An 18688-nucleotide genomic window follows, 5' to 3' on the forward strand; every position below is an offset into this window, starting at 1 on the left:
AAGCTCTTGAACATCTTTTCCCCATATACAGCATGGCAAAAGGATTCTCATCATGTGGTGAGAAAATCAGTGGCAGATGCATCACATGAAACACTCTTTATGTCCTTTTTCTTGCTTGTGTGTAACAGAGTCCAGGATGTGATGAGCTGTTGGGTTCAGGGAAGGTGCTGGATAAATGTGGTGTTTGCGGCGGGGACAACACGGCATGCCGGCTGGTTTCTGGCCTGTTCCAGCACAGCCTGTCCAAAGTGGGCTACCACAAGATTGTAGAGATCCCAGAGGGAGCCACCAAAATCAACATCACTGAGATGGTCAAGAGCCAAAACTACCTCGGTGAGTGGAAGGTTATACACACATATACACATACAGACTATAATTCCAGTTTTATGTTGAAGAATCTAATTTCCTAATTTAAGGAATAAAAAGCTTAATAACACGTTTTGTCATTCAGAAACAACACGTTTGATATAATAGCATGTAAATATATACTGTTATAATGTAATATAATTTAATAATACATTAAATTCTTATTGATGTATTAATAACGAATTGTTCAATTTAAATAAAATTATGAGCTCATGAAAGAATCTGGGATTGTTTCTATAAGAGCAAAATAATTTTAGTTCCCACTAAAAGTCAGCTTCTTCTGTTTCTGAGATTATAGTCGCAAAATCTGTGTGTCGAGAGAGATAGAGAGACGGAGAGAGAGAGAGAGAGAGAGAGAACGAAAGTCTCTTGCTATATGAGGAGTGACTGGAGGAATGTCAGTGCTTTATTGTTGGAGACATTGCTTTAATGAGAGCCACGTCGAGCCCCAGCAGTGTGTCTGGCTCGTGGCAGACAGGACCCTGTGTTCACACTCCTTCCTGTCCTGCCTTAGGGGTCATGGACATAAACAAGCTTTCATTAGTGTCCCCTTAACTCTCCTCCCCAATGAGTTCAGCAGCCACTTTAATTACACGGAAGAATTTTCCAGTAAACTCGGCCACTGTTAACACGACAGTGTCAAAACGGTCAACCGAACAGACGCCGCTGCTGTGGAGTCTCAGTCTGACTCGGAACAGACAATAGAGGACCGTTTCTGAAGTTCAGATCAGATGATTGTGAAAGACACGAAACGCCGCAGGATCTACGGCTTTGCTGAAAGGTGATGTCTAACAGAGGTTGGAAAAAATTGTTAAGATTTTCCTCTGGAAAGCTGCATTGCCCTGCAGGCCTTCTGCTGACTGAATTCATTTATAAATTATGTCTCTGGCGAGTTTGTTACATCGTAAAGTTATATGGTCAATACTAGATAACTGGAAACAGAAATACCCCCTGTGTGTCAGAAAAAAAAATACTGAAAAGATAGCTGATACGCCATTGCATCACTTTGGAGTTGGATCCAAAGAACAGACCCTGGTAACTCCTAAAACGTAAATATGATGATTTGTTTTTTATAGCACTTTATAATATCATTCGATTCCTGTGTCACAGAGAATATATAGACCACTAGATGATGCATTAAAGGTAAATTTCCTAAAAATCACCATGATTAACTGGGAGGAAATAAACTAGATGTTTATACACCCTTTCTGACAGCTTCCAGTCTCAGCGTGTCCCCTTTTTTCCCCCGCAGCTTTGCGGAGTCGCTCTGGACGTTCCATCATTAATGGAAACTGGGCCATCGACCGACCTGGAAAGTATGAAGGAGGAGGGACGATGTTCACTTACAGACGGCCCAATGAGATCAGCAGCACTGCTGGAGAGTCCTTTTTAGCTGAAGGACCAACCAATGAGATTCTGGATGTCTATGTGAGTGATGTTCACAGGCAGGTTATTTATGGGATGTATTTCTGGGTGATTGATGCGTGCAACTTAATAACCTTGGTTTAATATCATGATTAAATGAGGTATAATAGAATGTGCTGATTCAAGAATCATGAATAATAAGGGTGTTAAAGTAAATTTGACTACCGCACAATGGGATTATTGTATCTAGTACCGTTCATGCAGCAATAGACTTAGATGTTGGATGTGTATTTCAATGTTGGCCATGTTCGCATCCATGTCTTAGTATAATAATCTTTTTAAAATTTGGTGTGGCTTAGTGATCAGCACAGTTGTCTCGCACCTCCAGGCCTCACAACTCACCTCTGGTCTGTGAGTGGAGTTTCCATATTTTCCTTGTACTTTGTGAGTTGACATAGTAAAGAGCCTTACTCAATGGCCCAATGGAGGCAAACTGAACTTTTGCCCTTCTGATCTGTAACACAGCACTTAAAAATAACTGAACACAGAGCAAACTAAAGCAGTGGCAACTGACGAGACGCAGGTACAGAGACCTTGGATCGCTGGTTCAAGAGAAGAAAGTGAGTGGCATCCACAGCAGAATCGGACAGGCAGCAGAGGTGTTCTCCACTCAAGTGGTGCCTATGGATGAAGCATTTTTTGTACCAAAATCTCCCTCTTTCGGACACTCATTCTCACAATCCTCCTTTATGGATCTGTGACATGGTCGAGAATCTTAACCAGCTTAGGGTTTTTTAAATGCGATGTCTGGTCAGACACTGGGAATTTTCATCTGTGACCCTGTTCAAAATTAATTTATCTGAGAGAGGTGTAACTACCACGTAACTATTAAAGAGCATGTTTAAAAAGTGTTGAGTAACGTACAGTATGCCGAATGAACATGCTGGACTACCACACCAGCTCCTCTGGGGACAGCGACCAACCTAGTGGAAGATCCAGTGAGCAGCCTCAAAGAAAACCTTGCTCAAGAACATTGAGGAAGATGTGAACAACCGCCGTCTCAACACAAATGACGCCAGGATCTTAGCCACCGACTGCCAGAAATGGTAACATGTCCTGCATAATGTCCGGAATACAGCGGCACCCACAGCAGTTTACTGGCTACAGTGCTAGCCCCCTCCGCCAGCTATTAGCTAGGGATCAAAGAAGAATAAGACAAAGTACTGAGAAACTGCTTGTTTGAATGAATTCACATGAATTCTGATCTGACTGTCCCTTCAAGCTAGTTTAGATACAGTTAGTACTGGATTTTAGTATCTTATATAAAAGTGTAAGCCTTGCCTTCTACACTGCTTGGGTCAGGAACGCTCATTTAGAGTTTTTTTCTCATGGCTCAGATGATCTACCAGCAGCCCAATCCCAGAGTGCACTATGAGTACGTCCTTCCTTCTGAGAACTCCATCAGCACGACCCCAGATTCAGAAGAGGGTGAGCTGATCGTTATTATTATTATTATTATTATTATTATTATTATTATTATTATTATATTTACAACAACTAACAAAAACTAACTAACTATCTTGATTCATATTATAACACTCTGTAGCTGGTGTGCTAGTACTTTATGGTTCAGTGGTTTAGTGAATGGGAAAGCAGTAAATCCAGTTTGGTTTTTCACTGGAGGTGGTTTAGTGGTTAGCACTGTGGTCGCACACCTCCGGAGTTGATGGTTTGATTCCTGACTTGGGTCTGTGTATGCGGAGTTTGTATGTTCTCCCTGTGCTTAGTGGGTTTCCCCCAGGTTATCTGGTTTCCTCCCATAGTCCAAAAACAATCAGATTAGGTTAATCCTGTACAGGATAAGCGGCTTAGAGAATAAAGGCGTGAGAATCGGAAACTAATAATAATGTTGTTATATAATGTTTTTTTTCAGCCAAATTTTAAAATAAAGTTTTAATTAATATATTTTAAATATTTCCATACAGTACCAGTCGAAAGTTGGGACAAATCCGCTAATTCGATGTTTTTCGGTTCAGTAATTTATTGTCTACATTCTAGAACAATACTGGAGATTTCAAAACTAAGAAATAATACATATGGCATAATGTAATTAAGTAACAACAACAGCAACAGTCAGTTGTTATTTTAAGACATTGAGGTCGGTTACATCGGATACAGTTCTAGCAGGAACAGTATTGCTAAGTGCTTTTGCAAAACCCATCAAGCACCATCATGGAACTGGCTCTCATGAAGACCTTCCCAGGAAAGCGAGACTTTTAAAACATACCTCTGCTGCAGAGGAGTTCATTTAGAGGTAACAACCTCAGAAATCACCACTTAACAACCAGCATGAAGGTTTTACAGAGCATAAGTAGCAGATTCATCTCAATATCAACTGTTCGAAGGAGAGTATAGAAATAAAAATCAGGAAAGACCATAGGATTAAAAGTGCGTCCAAACTTTTGACTGGTAATGTAGGGTGCTTTGATGTTCACCTTACACGTTTTGTGCTTAAAATGTATTTTAACATTACTTTATGTATAGATATGGAAATATAATAGACACAAAGGGCTCCCCATCGTGGGATCACAAGTCTAGTGGTGACACGCTGCTTCACCTAGCTTCTTTGCCTACAGTAAATTAGATTTAATCCCAAATGCTTATTAAACTAACATTAAACTAATATGCATCAACTGACAGTTCCTCCTTTCCCAATCCCATACTAAAACATAACCCAAAACCCAACTAACCCTGAATCTAACACTTACCCTGAACGCAACGTGGAAACATTCGATAGGTCATTTGTTTAAAATCTGTAGCTCATTTGTACGTCGGGACCCTGTTTTCTGTAGGTAACACAGTGACCGGTGAGGCAGGATACGATCAGTATGGTAAAAGGCCGTCTCAGGAAGGACACATAGATGGGCACAGGAACCCACCACATACGCCTGAAAATCAGGTCCCACCTCGCAGGCACAGAGAACACAACTGGAAACTCACTGGAACGACTGACTGCAGCGTCTCCTGTGGCAGAGGTCTGAAGAAAAAAAAAACTTTGCATTTCCACTGGCATTGATTTCCAGATTTAGAAACTGATTTCATATAAAGTTTCATGGGTTTAGAGCTGGTATCTAAAGTGTAATCTAAACATAATCTAAAATGTTCATTCTTGCATATGTTTATTGGTCAAAAGTAATAAACATTAGCAGAATCTTGATCCTGATTAAGTGTAAATAGAATGCTCCAAAAAAACTGTATTTGCATTATTTTTTAATTTACTTACTTTTGCAAAAAAAAATTAATGCATAGCTTGGTGACAGGTTTTTTCATCATTTATGGTGTATAATTCTAGAGGTCTGCGATAGACACCGGCCATCATTATAGTTGATAGTCATACAGTAAATTTGACTTCCAAAAGACCTTGACAGATTGATCGATGGCTACTCAGCAATACTCTTTGCATCAAAGAGTAGGTTTTAAAAAATGAGAAGACTGCATTGGTTTTTAGTTTAGTATTTGCTCGACTAGAATAACAAATAACTTGTACAACATATCTACTGTATAATGAACTGGAAATGTATTAGGTATATACAGATAGTAGTAATTAATAACTGTGTGTGTGTGTGTGTGTGTGTGTAGGAATCAAACACACTGTGTTCGGCTGTGTGCACCGAGTGACTCATGAGCGTGTGTCAGACAGTCAGTGTGACAGCGCTACCAAACCCAGCCCACAGGAGGAGCCCTGCAACGTCCAGCCATGTCCTGCATTGTGAGCGCACACACACACGTACACACACACAGAAACAGACACACACTGATTTACAGTACAGGCCATTCCAACAAGGCATCTCTTACTGAATTTCACAGTGGAGACCAAAACCAGGTTTTTTTTTTTTTTAATACCACAGCACTGTTGAATTCTTGATTCTTTTTGTAACCATAATCAGTGTTTTATAAAAGTGTGGTCCTTGATAATAATACAAAAAACAGCTGTAATTGTTGACAAATTGCTGTGGTATAAAAGGTATAAAACATTTGAGGATCAGCTATTAATGGAAAATATTCAGATATAGCGTGGTACGGAAGCCTCTATTTTTCTTGGGGCTGCATCAAACAACCTGATTTATTTATTTTTTTTATATAACAGCACAAAAAAACATATTCCTTCCAGAAATACCCTGTGATAAATAACTTAACTCTGCTGAATGTTTTTTTCGAGCAGTTGGGATATCGGCGAATGGTCCGAGTGCAGCAAGACATGCGGCCTCGGCATGCAGCACCGACAGATACTGTGCCGACAGTTTTATGCCAACCGCACCCTCACCGTACCCGCCAAACGCTGCGAACATCTGGAACGGCCCGAGAGCAGCAGCACCTGTCAGCTGAAGATCTGCAGCGAGTGGCAGATTCGCTCAGAATGGAGCACTGTGAGTGTAAAGCATCTCGCATCCCTCAGACTAATTATGGATTTTTATGCTCTTATATTATTATTATTATTATCCTGTTAAATTAGCCTCATGTTATCTGTACATCTGGTATAATGTAGACACAAGATATACACTGGCTGGTCAAAATAAAAGTTGCACTCCTGGGGGTACTGGAGGCTCAGTGGTAGGTGTACCGCCTGTCGTGCGAAAGGCCCGGGTTCGATTCCCAGTTAGTGCCCAAACCCTCAGCCACTGGATGCAGTGCCGGTCCCAAGCCCGGATAAAATGGAAGGGTTGCGTCAAAAAAGCTACCCGGGGTAATGCCTGTGCAGACTGGATGGTCCACTGTGGCGACCCCTTGCGGGGAGCAGCCGAAAGACCAACAACAACAATTACTAGATGTCATTGACAGTGTGGTGGTGAAGTTATGTGTAACGATGATTCCTCATGCTCCCAGAACCACCCTTTCACAACTTGAATATCCATGTGCTATCAGGGAAGAAAAATCCATAGATGTGATAACCTGGTCATTCAGTACATTCAGGTCGTCAGCTGACTTCATTTTATTGCCACATAATGTTCCTAAGTCTAGACCTGATCAACTGAAGCAACCTCAGACCATAACACTGCCTGCAGAGGCTTGCACAGCAGCCACTATGCATGATGGGTGCATTACTTCATGCATTCCCTTCCTACCCTGACACGCCCATCTCTCTAGAATAGGGTCAGTCTGGACTAATCAGACCACATTTTTCATTGCTCCAAAGTCCAATCTTTATGCTCTCTAGTAAATTCAAGCTACTTGCTGGAGAGCAAACTGCTTGTAATTTTTTTTTTTACATTACCATTACGTTAACGAGATAGCTTTGTTTAAGTGATTTCTATTTATTCAATCTTCTTAATAGTTTTTTCGGTACTTGATGCAGGCCAATAATTTGATTCTTCTGAAATGGTGATTTATTTATTTTTTAGGCCAGTCGGTGTATATATACTCTCTACTGCACAGTAATAATATGCTTTCAGGACGTTTGCGTGTGTTTGTGCACTTACACTTCAGAGTAAGAACTGAACTCAAAACCTCATGTTTTTTCAAAACCAATATTTTTGAAATGTTGCACAGCAACTTGCTGACACTTTGTTGTGTTCATAAACACAACAAATTAGGATCTGTGCTAGTAAAAGATAATGATCATATGCTCAGGCATTTATTCTTGTGTGTGTGTGTGTGTGTGTGGTGTCAGTGTTCCATGCCCTGCGGGGTCGGTCAGAGAACACGTGAGGTGCACTGCGTCAGTAACGTGGGTGATATCGTAGAGGATGAAGAGTGCAACATGAATCTTCGCCCCCGTGACATTGAGAACTGTGACACGGGGCCGTGTGCTAAGAGCTGGTTCTACACAGACTGGGGTGAGCAGGTAAAGACAATCGCACATCACACACATGATAATAATGATGTTGCAGTAATATTCTCATATGTGTGCTTGGGAATGATTTTGAGGACCGAATGTTCTCACCGTGATAGGATCGATAGAAGGTTTTGACCTTTTTCAATACAAAACACATTGCAGATTTTATTTAGAAAACTTTTGTTTAGAAGATTTTGTTTTTTTGGTCACTGAGGTGAGGGTGTGTGTGAGATTAAGGTTGAGCATAACATGAACAATTTGCATTAATACTTTTGTCAGTGGAAGGTCATTAAAAGCACAATAAGATAACCGTATATGTGTGTTTGGGTCAGTGCTCTGCAGAGTGCGGCTTTGGCGTGCGAAGCCGCAGTGTCGTGTGTCTCTCTAACCTGGTGAGCAGCGTGCCCCTGGAAGGCTGTGGTACTGAGCGCCCCCCTCAGGCTCAGCCGTGTAACAACGGGCCGTGTGAAAGCCGGACTGAGTGGTTCACCGGGCCCTGGGGTCAGGTGAGTATAGACACACACAAAACACACACACCATTACCACCATCTTTACCACATTTTATCATTTTGCACATACTGTACATTGCTCTGACATTTTGCACATACTGTACATTGTGTTGCTGGTAATAAAATAGCTGGAAATAGGAAATAGCTGATCCTTCTCTGTTAACGGATGATGGTTTTGGGCTCTCAGTGCTCAGCGGAGTGTGGAACAGGCAGCCAGCAGAGGACAGTGGTGTGTATGATGAAGTCTGAGGAGAGCTATGCGGTGATGCCACCCTACGAATGCTCTTCTCTCGACAAACCACTCAGCCAACAGACCTGCTCTGCCAAGGCCTGTGGAGCCAAGTGGTACTACACTGACTGGAGTACAGTGAGTAACATGTTCTTACACACACACACAAACACACACAAACACGCATATTTGGTTTAATAATAATAAGTTTTGTTTGTGTGGAAATTTGGCCATATCAAGTGTGTGTGTTTTCGTGTGTGTAGTGCTCAAAGACATGTGAGGGAGGATTCCGTGTCCGAGAAGTGCGCTGTCTCTCTGATGATATGATGCCAAGCGAGGGATGTGAAGAACAGGTGAAACCAGCAGACAAAGAGGAGTGCAACCCCGATCCATGTGTTCCACAGATTGGTGAGCTGATACATTATGCAAAACAATGCTTGTATTGGACAAATACTATACAAATACAATACTGTACGAAATTATACGCAGAGCTACATTCTCAACTATATAAAAGTATAATATTTATAGCCATTCTACAACAGAATGAGCATAAAGTGCTATATACTTAACTGTGCTACTGTATATACCGCTATATACTACAAATTGTATATAGTCTCATGAAAAAAAGTAATTGTCACACTCAAACGATTCAGATCAACAAACAAATTTTAATATCGCACAGATAATTTATTTCTTGATTCAACGGATCTGGCAGTAATCAGGCCTACGTCAAATTTACCGTAGCTTTCCAAAATCTTGGTATATTCAAGATTTAAATTATATCTGTGTGTAATATAAACATTTGTTATAATGATCTTGATCATTTACGTGTAACAAATATGACAAATATGCTAATAAAATCAGTTATATATAAAATTTCTATATAAATATTCCAATAGATTTCTTATTGTGATATATACATTTAAAATGATTAAACAATAAGTCATAGCACCAGATATTTATATTCCTCATTATTTCCCCAGATGAAAAGTGTAAAGACAAATATTTCAACTGCAACGTGGTGGTCCAGGCCCGTCTGTGTGTGTACGATTACTATAAGAAGGCATGCTGTGCCTCGTGTGCACGTGTGGCGCAGAGACATTCACCACACAGAGGCTACCGATAGAACAGGTCCGATGGTTTCATCAACCACATCACGCCCTTCCCTGACAGGCGCTATAAGCAGATGCTGCTTACTGCAAGACGCTCTGCTTCACTTGCTGTGGACGCAGGAGGACAGCAAAAAAAAAAGGCAGCAATGTGATGATCTTAAGAAACAGTCCAGAGCCTTGAATGCACTCTGTACATCACTCGACTGATCTGGGAAAAGAGAAAAAGAGCATCTGTTCATTTTTAACGATTTATTTATACGTGTAAGAGGACAATGATTATACCGTGCCAAATACACAATAATACTCATCACATGGTGCTTCATCGTCAACTCAACTGAAGAATCCGACAGCTTCGTACAGAGTTTTATAGTGTGTATAATATTTAATGTTCAATTCCTTTACAGCTATTGATTAACTATGCAACAAAAAATGAGCGACTGAGCGACTGCAGTAATTGTGAATCTCGCACAGTATTTCACAATCAGAATTGGTTTCTACACTCGCACTGTAGACACTTCACATGCTAAAGATTTAGACAGCTCTATTTTTTCTCACATACGTTTTTCACATCAGCTCAGCCTCAAATTATTAATGCTAATGTTGTTCCTAATAAAGCGACTGCCTTCACATATGAGCAAGCATTCGAAAGAGTGTCTCAAACAATGAGGCTGCCTCATTTCCTTTATGGACAAGCAGACGCGGGGTTTATCTCTAGAGCCAGGATGAAGCTATCCTCTCTGAGATGGCAGTCATGGATGAGGAAAGTGGATGGGAATTTATTACGGCATTAACAACGCATCGATGTATATAGGAATCTCATCGGGGTCCTGGGCTAAATAAATATTTCTCAAGCACGAGGTTCATGCTGCATTGAAGGAAGTTTGCTTTTTGTATTTATTACAGCACGATGCTGTTGAGTTCTGGAATCTGGTTGGTCAGAAGGGGTTGATTAGTTTTCTCTAACAGCAAATCTGATGGTTGCAAAATCACAGGTTTATAGTTCTAGTGTGCTTATTTTAATGTGTTATTATTTCTATAATAAATGTGTAATTGTCAATACAATATTTTTTTCAGTAAGGAGGCTTTATTTAACATTTAATGGAAGGAGTCTCTAGTGTCAAAGTTTCATAACAGTCATAGGTAAAGCTGTAACTTTCTCTCTTTAACTGTAAGAAAGAAATAAGAGAGTTTGGCATGGGAGTGACTGTTTATAGCTGCTATAACATAAATGATAAAAGCAACTCGCATATTTTATGGACATTTCACAACATGAAACAGAACAATTATAGGATAAAAAGTGCAACATATTTTTTCGTTAATAAATATTTTTTTTAATCATAATTGGCAAATTGCTGTGAGCAATTTGAGTGTGTCAACACACCCTGTGCTAGTTTATATTCTGTATTTGGCAACACAGTGAGTTCTACCAGTTTATCTGGAATGATTTCCAAAGCTTTAAGAGGCAAAAAGAAAGAGAAAACATTACAAAATAATTTTAAATGTAAAACTCATCCATGCTCAGACCTATTTTACCCTGATTATATATTTAATATTTTTCTTGAAGCAGATTTTAAAAATAATGCGGCTTTTTTAAAAATTTTTAACCAGTTTGTTGGATGTTTTAAAAGGCAGCATTCTGGAGCTCATTTTGTGGGTGTGGATATGTGCAGAAAACTTTGTCTGATAGATAAGGACAAATTTGTACCATACCATTAGCATAAAAATAATGGCTCAAATTTAAATACGCCAACATAAAAAAACAAGTATTATAAACAACTGATTTTTTTTTATTATTATTTAATGTTTAGTTAATTAAGTAATGTTAGATCAAAACAAATCTAATAAGGAATGTCCAGGTCACTCTAATTAGACACATTATACTCATTACTTTATGCTTCACAGTTAGTTCATTTATGAGTTCGAGTATATTTTAATATAGCACTTCACTGAAGTTCCAAACATACAGTATGTGGATTTTCTATTCTCTTTAATTGTGATTCTGTATTGTGATTATTCTCTTTGGTTTGTGGTTACAAAGAAGCACCAGATGTTCAAACCTTTTAACTATTTAAATACAGTGACTAATGTTTCATCATAAATATAAGTGACATTTTAATCAGTTTAAGTCAAATAATAATTGGAAATATTTTTAACTGATTATTATAAAACTTTTATAATTAATCATTAATATAACTCTTAATGGCATACCATGTGATATCATAATGACCTGTGAGCTTGTTTATTCCTATAGCTGATCCTTTGTTTAGAATTAATATTTGGCTTTGAAAACATCAAAGCCTGACAAAATAACTTTAATCAGTTTTTAATTATGTTTGATCTGTAATTGGTTTTATTTGAATGCCATTCTACAGTAAAATATTATGTTTCACATTGACACAAAACATCAATCCATCTTAGGGTTAGGAGTTATCAATAGACCATTAATAATAATAATAATAATAATAATAATAATAATATACATTTGCGTTGTGGCTATGGACCCTATTTGTTTTTAGCAGCAAAACCGATGTCAATGCAGTGTATTACATTTTTCACTAACTTATATTAGTGTTATTATTGTTTTTATCTGTTGTATTTATATTTTGGATTTCCTCAGTGTTTATATGTTGTGTATCATGAAACCCAGACTCATGGTTATTGTATACAGAACAAATGTTAAACTACCTGTTTTACAGTGCTGAAACCCAGGTTTCTGTTAAGCAGAAAAACTTTCCCCTTGATGTTTAAGCTTTGAGTGACTCAGTATAGTATTTGAATATGCCTTTTGTTTCCATAATTTTGATGTAGATATAAAGCTCATTCATCTTTTGTAAAAACAAAAACCTCCTGTAAATCTGCTCACATTTATTCACTTATTGCATTTTAATATCATTTCTTTCTACGTTCATTTTTAATATGATTTGTTATTTTTTGTTTCATTGAATGTGTTTTTGTTATTGTTATAAACATGATCTTAATAAGACTTTTTGTCATATTTTACAATTATATAAATAATGTAATCGTAAAGATTACATTATTTAACCTATGTTGGGTAACTTAAGGGGTAGGGTTGCCATTTTAACACCCGATGGTCATTCACGCACACTCACACACACACACACTACAGGAGAATTGGAAACGCCAATTAGCATAACCTGCATGTCTTTGGAATGTGGAAGGAAAACAGAGTACCTGGAGGAAACCTAAGGCGGGAATTGAACCCCAACCATGGAGGTGCAAGGTGACATTGCTAACCAATAAGCCACTGTGATGCTAAGAACACGTCAGTTAAGGTAACAAAAACATTAGAAGAATGTTGTGGGTTGCTGAAATGTTGGGGATGTTATGGTAATGTTTACCAAACCATCCCAAGATTTTGCAAAGGTTCACAAGAAGTAAAAAAAAAAGTCATGAGATCATTGTGGTAATGTTCTTCAAATAACCCAGAGGTTCTGAATAGGTTCTCAAGAGGATAATATTTTTCTAAGTTATAACATGATATTTTTTTAGGTGGCACGGTGGTGTAGTGGTTAGCATTGTCACCTTATACCTCCTGTGTGCATGGATTTTGCATGTTCTCCCCGTGCTTTGTGATTTTCCTCCCACAGTCCAAAGACATGTAGGTTAGGCTAATTGGCGTTCCCAAACATAATGTGTGACTGAGCATGTAAGTGTGTGTATGTGCCCTGCGATGGATTGGGTGTACTGTCCAGGGTGTACCCCGCCTCGTGCCCTAAGTCTCCTGAAATAGGCTCCAGGGCCCCTGTGACCCTGAATATAGGATAAAGCGATAATGATGATGAGTGAGAGATAGTGGGAATGATCTTCAAACCACTTCTGAACAGGTTCTTAAAAGTTTAATTAATGTTTAATGTTATGGGAATGTTCTCCAAACGGTCCCCGGGTTTTATAGAGGTTTCCAAAAGATGAACATTTAAAAAAATTAAACGTTAAATGTTACAGAAACATTCTCCAATTTGTCCCATACTCCCAAGAGATTAATATTTTTAAGAAACGTTATGTGAACGTTATGGGAATGTTCTGCAAATGATCCTCAGGTTCGACAGAGGCTGTCAAGAGCTTAATGTTTTAAGAAATTATACAGTATTACTGCAGAGGGGGTCAAGAAATTAACAGTAAAGTTTTTAAAGTTACAGTAATGTTTTTCAAATCACTTACTGTAAGAGATTAGTTAATATTTAAAGTTATGGGAATGTTATGGAAATTTACTCCAAACGTAAAGATAAAGGTTAGAAAATTACGCTGGGAACATTTTCCAAACCATCCTGTATTACTGCAGTGGTTACCAAGAGGTTAACATTTTTTTTGTAATGGTATCTAAACCATCATGTATAACAGCAAAAGTATTTTTTAAGATAATAAGGGATGTAAACTCCCAAGAGTTTAATTATTATGTCTTAAATTATTGTTATTTCAAAACAAGAACTAAACAGACACTGTTTTCAGAACATTCTGGAACTCAATAACCGTTTGCTTCAGGTTGCCATTTTGAAACTGCTTAAGCGCTGTGCCTTTAATGAATCAGCGTTTTTGAATCAAGTCACGTGACGAGCCTCTGGCCAATCAGAATTAAACACTCTCTTCCTACTCTCGTGTGCAGTTGGGTACAAAACCGTAACAGGTATTTATGTGCAAATATATTTGTATGTTAATGACTGCTTTTGGTGCTTATTGTCTTATTTTGCCTTATACCATCAGCGTTAAATCCTTGTTAATGCAACAATAGTGCACAATGTCAACAACACTTTTCTCTCTCTTTTCCCTTTAGCTCATATCACTCTGTGCCTAAGATGAATGTCGAGAAATACGTCATTACTGGAGGAGGAGGATATTTTGGCTTCCGGTATGTAATAATTAATAAATACATCACTAAGAAATGTTTTATTTTGTTGAAAATAGACGTAAAACGTTACATCATATGAGGTAAATCCATGCAGCACCTGTGTTCACCACCAGAGGGAGACATTAAACCATTTCAGGTGTACTTTAACGGTGCATTAGGTACCATAGGAGGAAAACTAGCCAAGTTCTAAATATATGGGGGTGAATAAGATCAAAACTAGCCAAGTTCTAAATGTGTGAACGTAAATTAGATCAAAATTAGCCAAGTTCTAAATGTGTGGAGGTAAATAAGATCAAAACTAGACAAGTTCTAAATGTGTGGAGGTGAATAAGATTATTTTCCTCATTGAACTCGCCATTATTTACATTTTCCATCCACAAAGCCAGACCTCCAGGACCTACGATCATCGAGTTGACATCCCTGACGCACGACTCAAAAAACATGCCATGTCTTCTCTTGATGATTTAAAGGAGAAATCAGCTATTCTAATCTAAGATTGTTTTTCTCAAATTCAAATTCAAATAATATCCCCTCAAAGTTGGGCTAGATCTAGTCGTGTGTGCCGCTTTATCTTGTTTCCAGGGTCACGGGGGGCCTTGATGAGGTGGGGTACATCCCCTGGACAGGGGGATAATCTATCACAGGGCACACAAACATCACACTCATTCACACACTACAGGCAATTTGGGATTGCCTGTTTAGGTAATCTGCATGTCTTTGGACTGTGGGAGGAAACCCACCAAGCACGGAGGAAACATGCAAACTCCACACACACACACACACACACACACCCGAGTCGAAATCGAACGTGGACCCTGGAGGTGTCCACCATCACATGGCTATATGACCGTTAACTTTTGGGTGGGCGGGGCTTTTGAAGGTGCGGTGAAGGAAGGGTTGTATTTGTAAGGTTTTATCATATGATGCAACTTATTCCTTGCCTCTATTTCCATAAAACAACCCTCTCATTGTGCTTACTGATGAAGGTAACACTTCCTATAGTCTGTGTTCAGACAAACACACATAAAGATAGCTTCTGTCTAACTTTTTGTTTAACAAGAAGATGCTAATTTATTAAATGTTAATGACTGAAATTTTTTTCATGTATGTTACATAGTACGTGAAACCAGGCATCTGGCCAAAAGCTTAAATATAAAAAAAAAGCTTTACGTATTCTTATTCTTTTAATTCATATTAAAACATAAGGATGTTGTTACCCGTAGTTGTTCAAATATTTGCAATATTTCTACAGTATTGCTGACTCCTCCTTTAAGAGGAAAGGATAAAGAGGTGATATTGGGGACATTTCTATAAAATGACTGAATACAATTCAGTTGTATGTCTGAATACAAACATACAGTATGTTATTGACCAGAAAGCCAGGTTTCCTACCATTTTTTTTCCCCCAAATGATTGTTGCCTTAAACTATTAATTGTGATTTAGGTTTCTAATCTCAATACTAATAAAACAAATGTTATCAAACACAGACATGCCACTGATGTATGGTATTGTGTGATGTGGTATGGGCCATTTTCCTTTTTTTTTTTTTTTTTGGAGAGCGAACCAGGGCTGTGTACGGACAACAAATTATTCAAGTCCAAGATTTTTTAAAAGTGTCTTTAAATAGAATCACTGACGCCACTTTAAGTCATTATTTAGAGGTGAAGATGCATGTTTATAAAGGTGTAATTCAATCATGTCATGATGTTACCATGATAGACTATATTGAAATATATGAGGTAAATAAATTCAACAACTCAACCGAACAAACACCAAACACTGTTATGGACCCAGTTATGAATTCTCAGAATGCAGAGAAGAATGCAATGCATTACCCACAGCATTTTTAAATTATTTTTCCCATCAAAATAAACTTGATTAGTCATTAATTTGAAGAAGAAAAAACAGGCTTATTAAATAATAATACATTTTCTTAATTGTTCTATGCAGTCTTGCTCACTCTCTCAGCAAGAAGTCTTTCAGAGTGGTCCTGTTTGATGTGAAGCCACCCAGTGAAGCATTACCTGAGGGCGTTGAGTTCATCCAGGGTGATATCCGGGAATTCAAACAGGTGGTAAACGCGTTGCGTGGCGCAGACTGCATTTTTCACATTGCGTCGTATGGGATGTCTGGGAGAGAGCAACTCAACAGGAAGCTGATTGAAGAGGTGAACGTTCAGGGGACGGAAAACGTTATCCAGGCGTGTGTGGATCTCCAGGTTCCTCGACTGGTATACACAAGCACCTTTAACGTAGTCTTCGGTGGCCAGGTCATAAAGAACGGTGACGAGACACTTCCTTATCTGCCATTACACCTTCATCCGGACCACTACTCCAGGACCAAGTCGCTGGCGGAAACACGGGTGCTAAAAGTTAACGGATTGCCTCTAGCGGGTGGAGGTGGGGTCTTGCACACTTGTGCACTTCGTCCAGCTGGGATCTACGGCCCAGGAGAGGAGAGACATCTTCCAAGGATTGTAGGATACATCGAGCGTGGCTTCTTTAGGGTTGTGTATGGAGGTGCTGAGAGTCTAGTGGAGTTTGTCCATGTCGATAACCTAGTCAGTGCACACGAACTGGCTGCAGAAGCTCTGACAGATAAACGTCAGCACCGTGCAGACGGACAGGCTTACTTCATCTCAGACGGCCGGCCCATCAACAACTTTGAATTCTTTAGGCCATTAGTTGAAGGTCTGGGTTACACTTTCCCCAAGCTTCGGCTTCCGGTTTCTCTCGTATACTTCTTTGCATTTCTCACAGAGATGCTTCACAGCGTCATCGGCCGTGTCTACAATTTCCAACCTCTCCTGACACGTGCTGAAGTTTACAAAACCGGAGTCACACATTATTTCAGCATGGAGAAAGCCAGGGCCGAACTCGGTTACAACCCCAAGGAGTACGACCTGGGAGAAGTGGTGGAGTGGTTCAGGAGCAGAGGGCATGGGAAAAAGCAAATCACTTCACCCATTAAACAGCTCATACTGGATGTGGTGTTGTTTCTTATGATTGTGGCATTGGTTCTGTCTTTCCTGCCAGTCGTGGGTCAATAAAGTTCCAAAGCACAGCTTCTAGTATGTCCAGTTAAATTTTTCGAGAGATTAGATCTTCAAAAATTCAGCATAAACATTATATTCTGTGGAAGAAAAACATTTTCTTGGAAAACTTAACATGAGCTAAAAATAGTTCTGTTCTCAGGAATGTTTCAGAAATACCAAAAACAAGCATTGGTTCAACGTTTCAGGAACCAATCGCTGTTAAATGACGCATGCTTATTAATTTCTTTTGACCAATCAGAACTCAGTATGGTTAATATTTTATGTAGTGCCCATCTCATCTCATGACTGAATACACAGCACTGTGTCACACACACCACCTTATATTTTTATAATAACTGAAGAACTGAACATCCTTATGAAACAAGTCACATGACAAAAACTTGACCAATCACTGTAACAAATCTCCTGTATTAAGGGTTACATTTTTTTTTTGTAATCATTAAAGTATCTACATTCGACCATTCAGTAAGTGCAGCTGTTGTTTGTTATTAAACCTTTTCTTGTGTTTTATTTGTATTAACAGTTTTTAACTTTTTTATTAATTAACTTCATAATGTGATTATTTGTTTACCACAACTAAAGCGATTCATCCTGATGTTAGGCTGGTTGGATTGCCACAGTAATAATTGATGTAAGTTGTTGTTGTTTTTTTTGCAATAATTAATATAAGGTAAGTCAAAAATGATCCGCTGTTTGGTCCCCTTGAAAGCAGCCATACGAGGACAAAGTTTCACTTCTGATGAATAAGTGAAGACTTATGAAGTGCATTCATGGCATGCAGCTTAGCCTAAAACATTTTTTAATGTGGGAATACGACAGCTTGTTGAAAGATGGACAAAGTATATTGAAAAGCAAGATTATATAGAATTTTTTATTATTATTTTTTCCTTAATGTAAATTAAAATAAAGCTAGAATTAATATAATGTTTTATTCACCCTTGTTTACGTTCACACGATTGAGCGCAAACAGTACAATTGTTTAATCTTTTTTTTTTCGCTTATACAGTGTAAATGCAGATTTCAGATTTGTGCAATGAAATGGTTTTATTCCACATTTGCTAGATAAATTATAGCGAATAGTAACAATACTAATATAATACACAAGCAGCTCCATTCTGAAAGATAAATCGTTCTTGTGGCGTTTGTGCAACAGGTGGCTGGTATGCCATGTAGGTGTGTGGGGGTGTTCAGTAACAGGTGTGTTTATTCTACAGATTTACAGAAAAGGAAATTTCTTGTACATTTTCTTCCAGAATTCTGCCTCATGCCATGCTTTGTTTTGTGGTTGCACTGATTTCAAAAGCTGTGAGCGCATTCAAGCAGAAGATTCAAGTGATTTGTGGGATTAACATGG

The 18688-nt window shown here is 38.6% G+C and overlaps 2 protein-coding genes across 3 annotated transcripts in view; both read left to right on the forward strand.

Moving 5' to 3' along the window:
• Window positions 1–11007, forward strand: part of adamtsl7 (ADAMTS-like 7) — a 53954-nt gene extending 42947 nt beyond the window's left edge. For both annotated transcript variants that reach the window (XM_053501147.1, XM_053501148.1), the window contains 11 exons: window positions 129–333; window positions 1619–1794; window positions 3129–3219; window positions 4584–4766; window positions 5371–5500; window positions 5954–6158; window positions 7400–7573; window positions 7897–8070; window positions 8261–8440; window positions 8566–8710; window positions 9286–11007. In XM_053501147.1, coding sequence (XP_053357122.1) covers window positions 129–333; window positions 1619–1794; window positions 3129–3219; window positions 4584–4766; window positions 5371–5500; window positions 5954–6158; window positions 7400–7573; window positions 7897–8070; window positions 8261–8440; window positions 8566–8710; window positions 9286–9428 — 1806 coding nt within the window. In that variant the 3' untranslated portion in view covers window positions 9429–11007. The remainder of the gene's footprint in view (window positions 1–128; window positions 334–1618; window positions 1795–3128; window positions 3220–4583; window positions 4767–5370; window positions 5501–5953; window positions 6159–7399; window positions 7574–7896; window positions 8071–8260; window positions 8441–8565; window positions 8711–9285) is intronic.
• A 3004-nt stretch (window positions 11008–14011) lies between these two features.
• On the forward strand, window positions 14012–17799 carry sdr42e1 (short chain dehydrogenase/reductase family 42E, member 1). The gene is made up of 3 exons (XM_053500648.1): window positions 14012–14056; window positions 14204–14278; window positions 16230–17799. Exons 2-3 carry the CDS (start codon window positions 14226–14228, stop codon window positions 17326–17328), a joined length of 1152 nt encoding a protein of 383 aa, XP_053356623.1. The 5' UTR covers window positions 14012–14056; window positions 14204–14225; the 3' UTR covers window positions 17329–17799.
• The last annotated feature ends 889 nt before the right edge of the window (window positions 17800–18688 follow it).

The sequence above is a fragment of the Clarias gariepinus genome, chromosome 7 (assembly GCF_024256425.1).
Source record: "Clarias gariepinus isolate MV-2021 ecotype Netherlands chromosome 7, CGAR_prim_01v2, whole genome shotgun sequence".
Lineage (NCBI taxonomy): Eukaryota > Metazoa > Chordata > Actinopteri > Siluriformes > Clariidae > Clarias > Clarias gariepinus.

Excerpts from the sequence above, each read along its gene's own strand:
- sdr42e1 (XM_053500648.1), top strand. The coding sequence starts at position 14,226 with ATGAATGTCGAGAAATACGTCATTACTGGAGGAGGAGGATATTTTGGC. Across the intron at positions 14,279-16,229 it reads GGAGGATATTTTGGCTTCCG|TCTTGCTCACTCTCTCAGCA; the intron begins GTATGTAATAAT and ends TGTTCTATGCAG.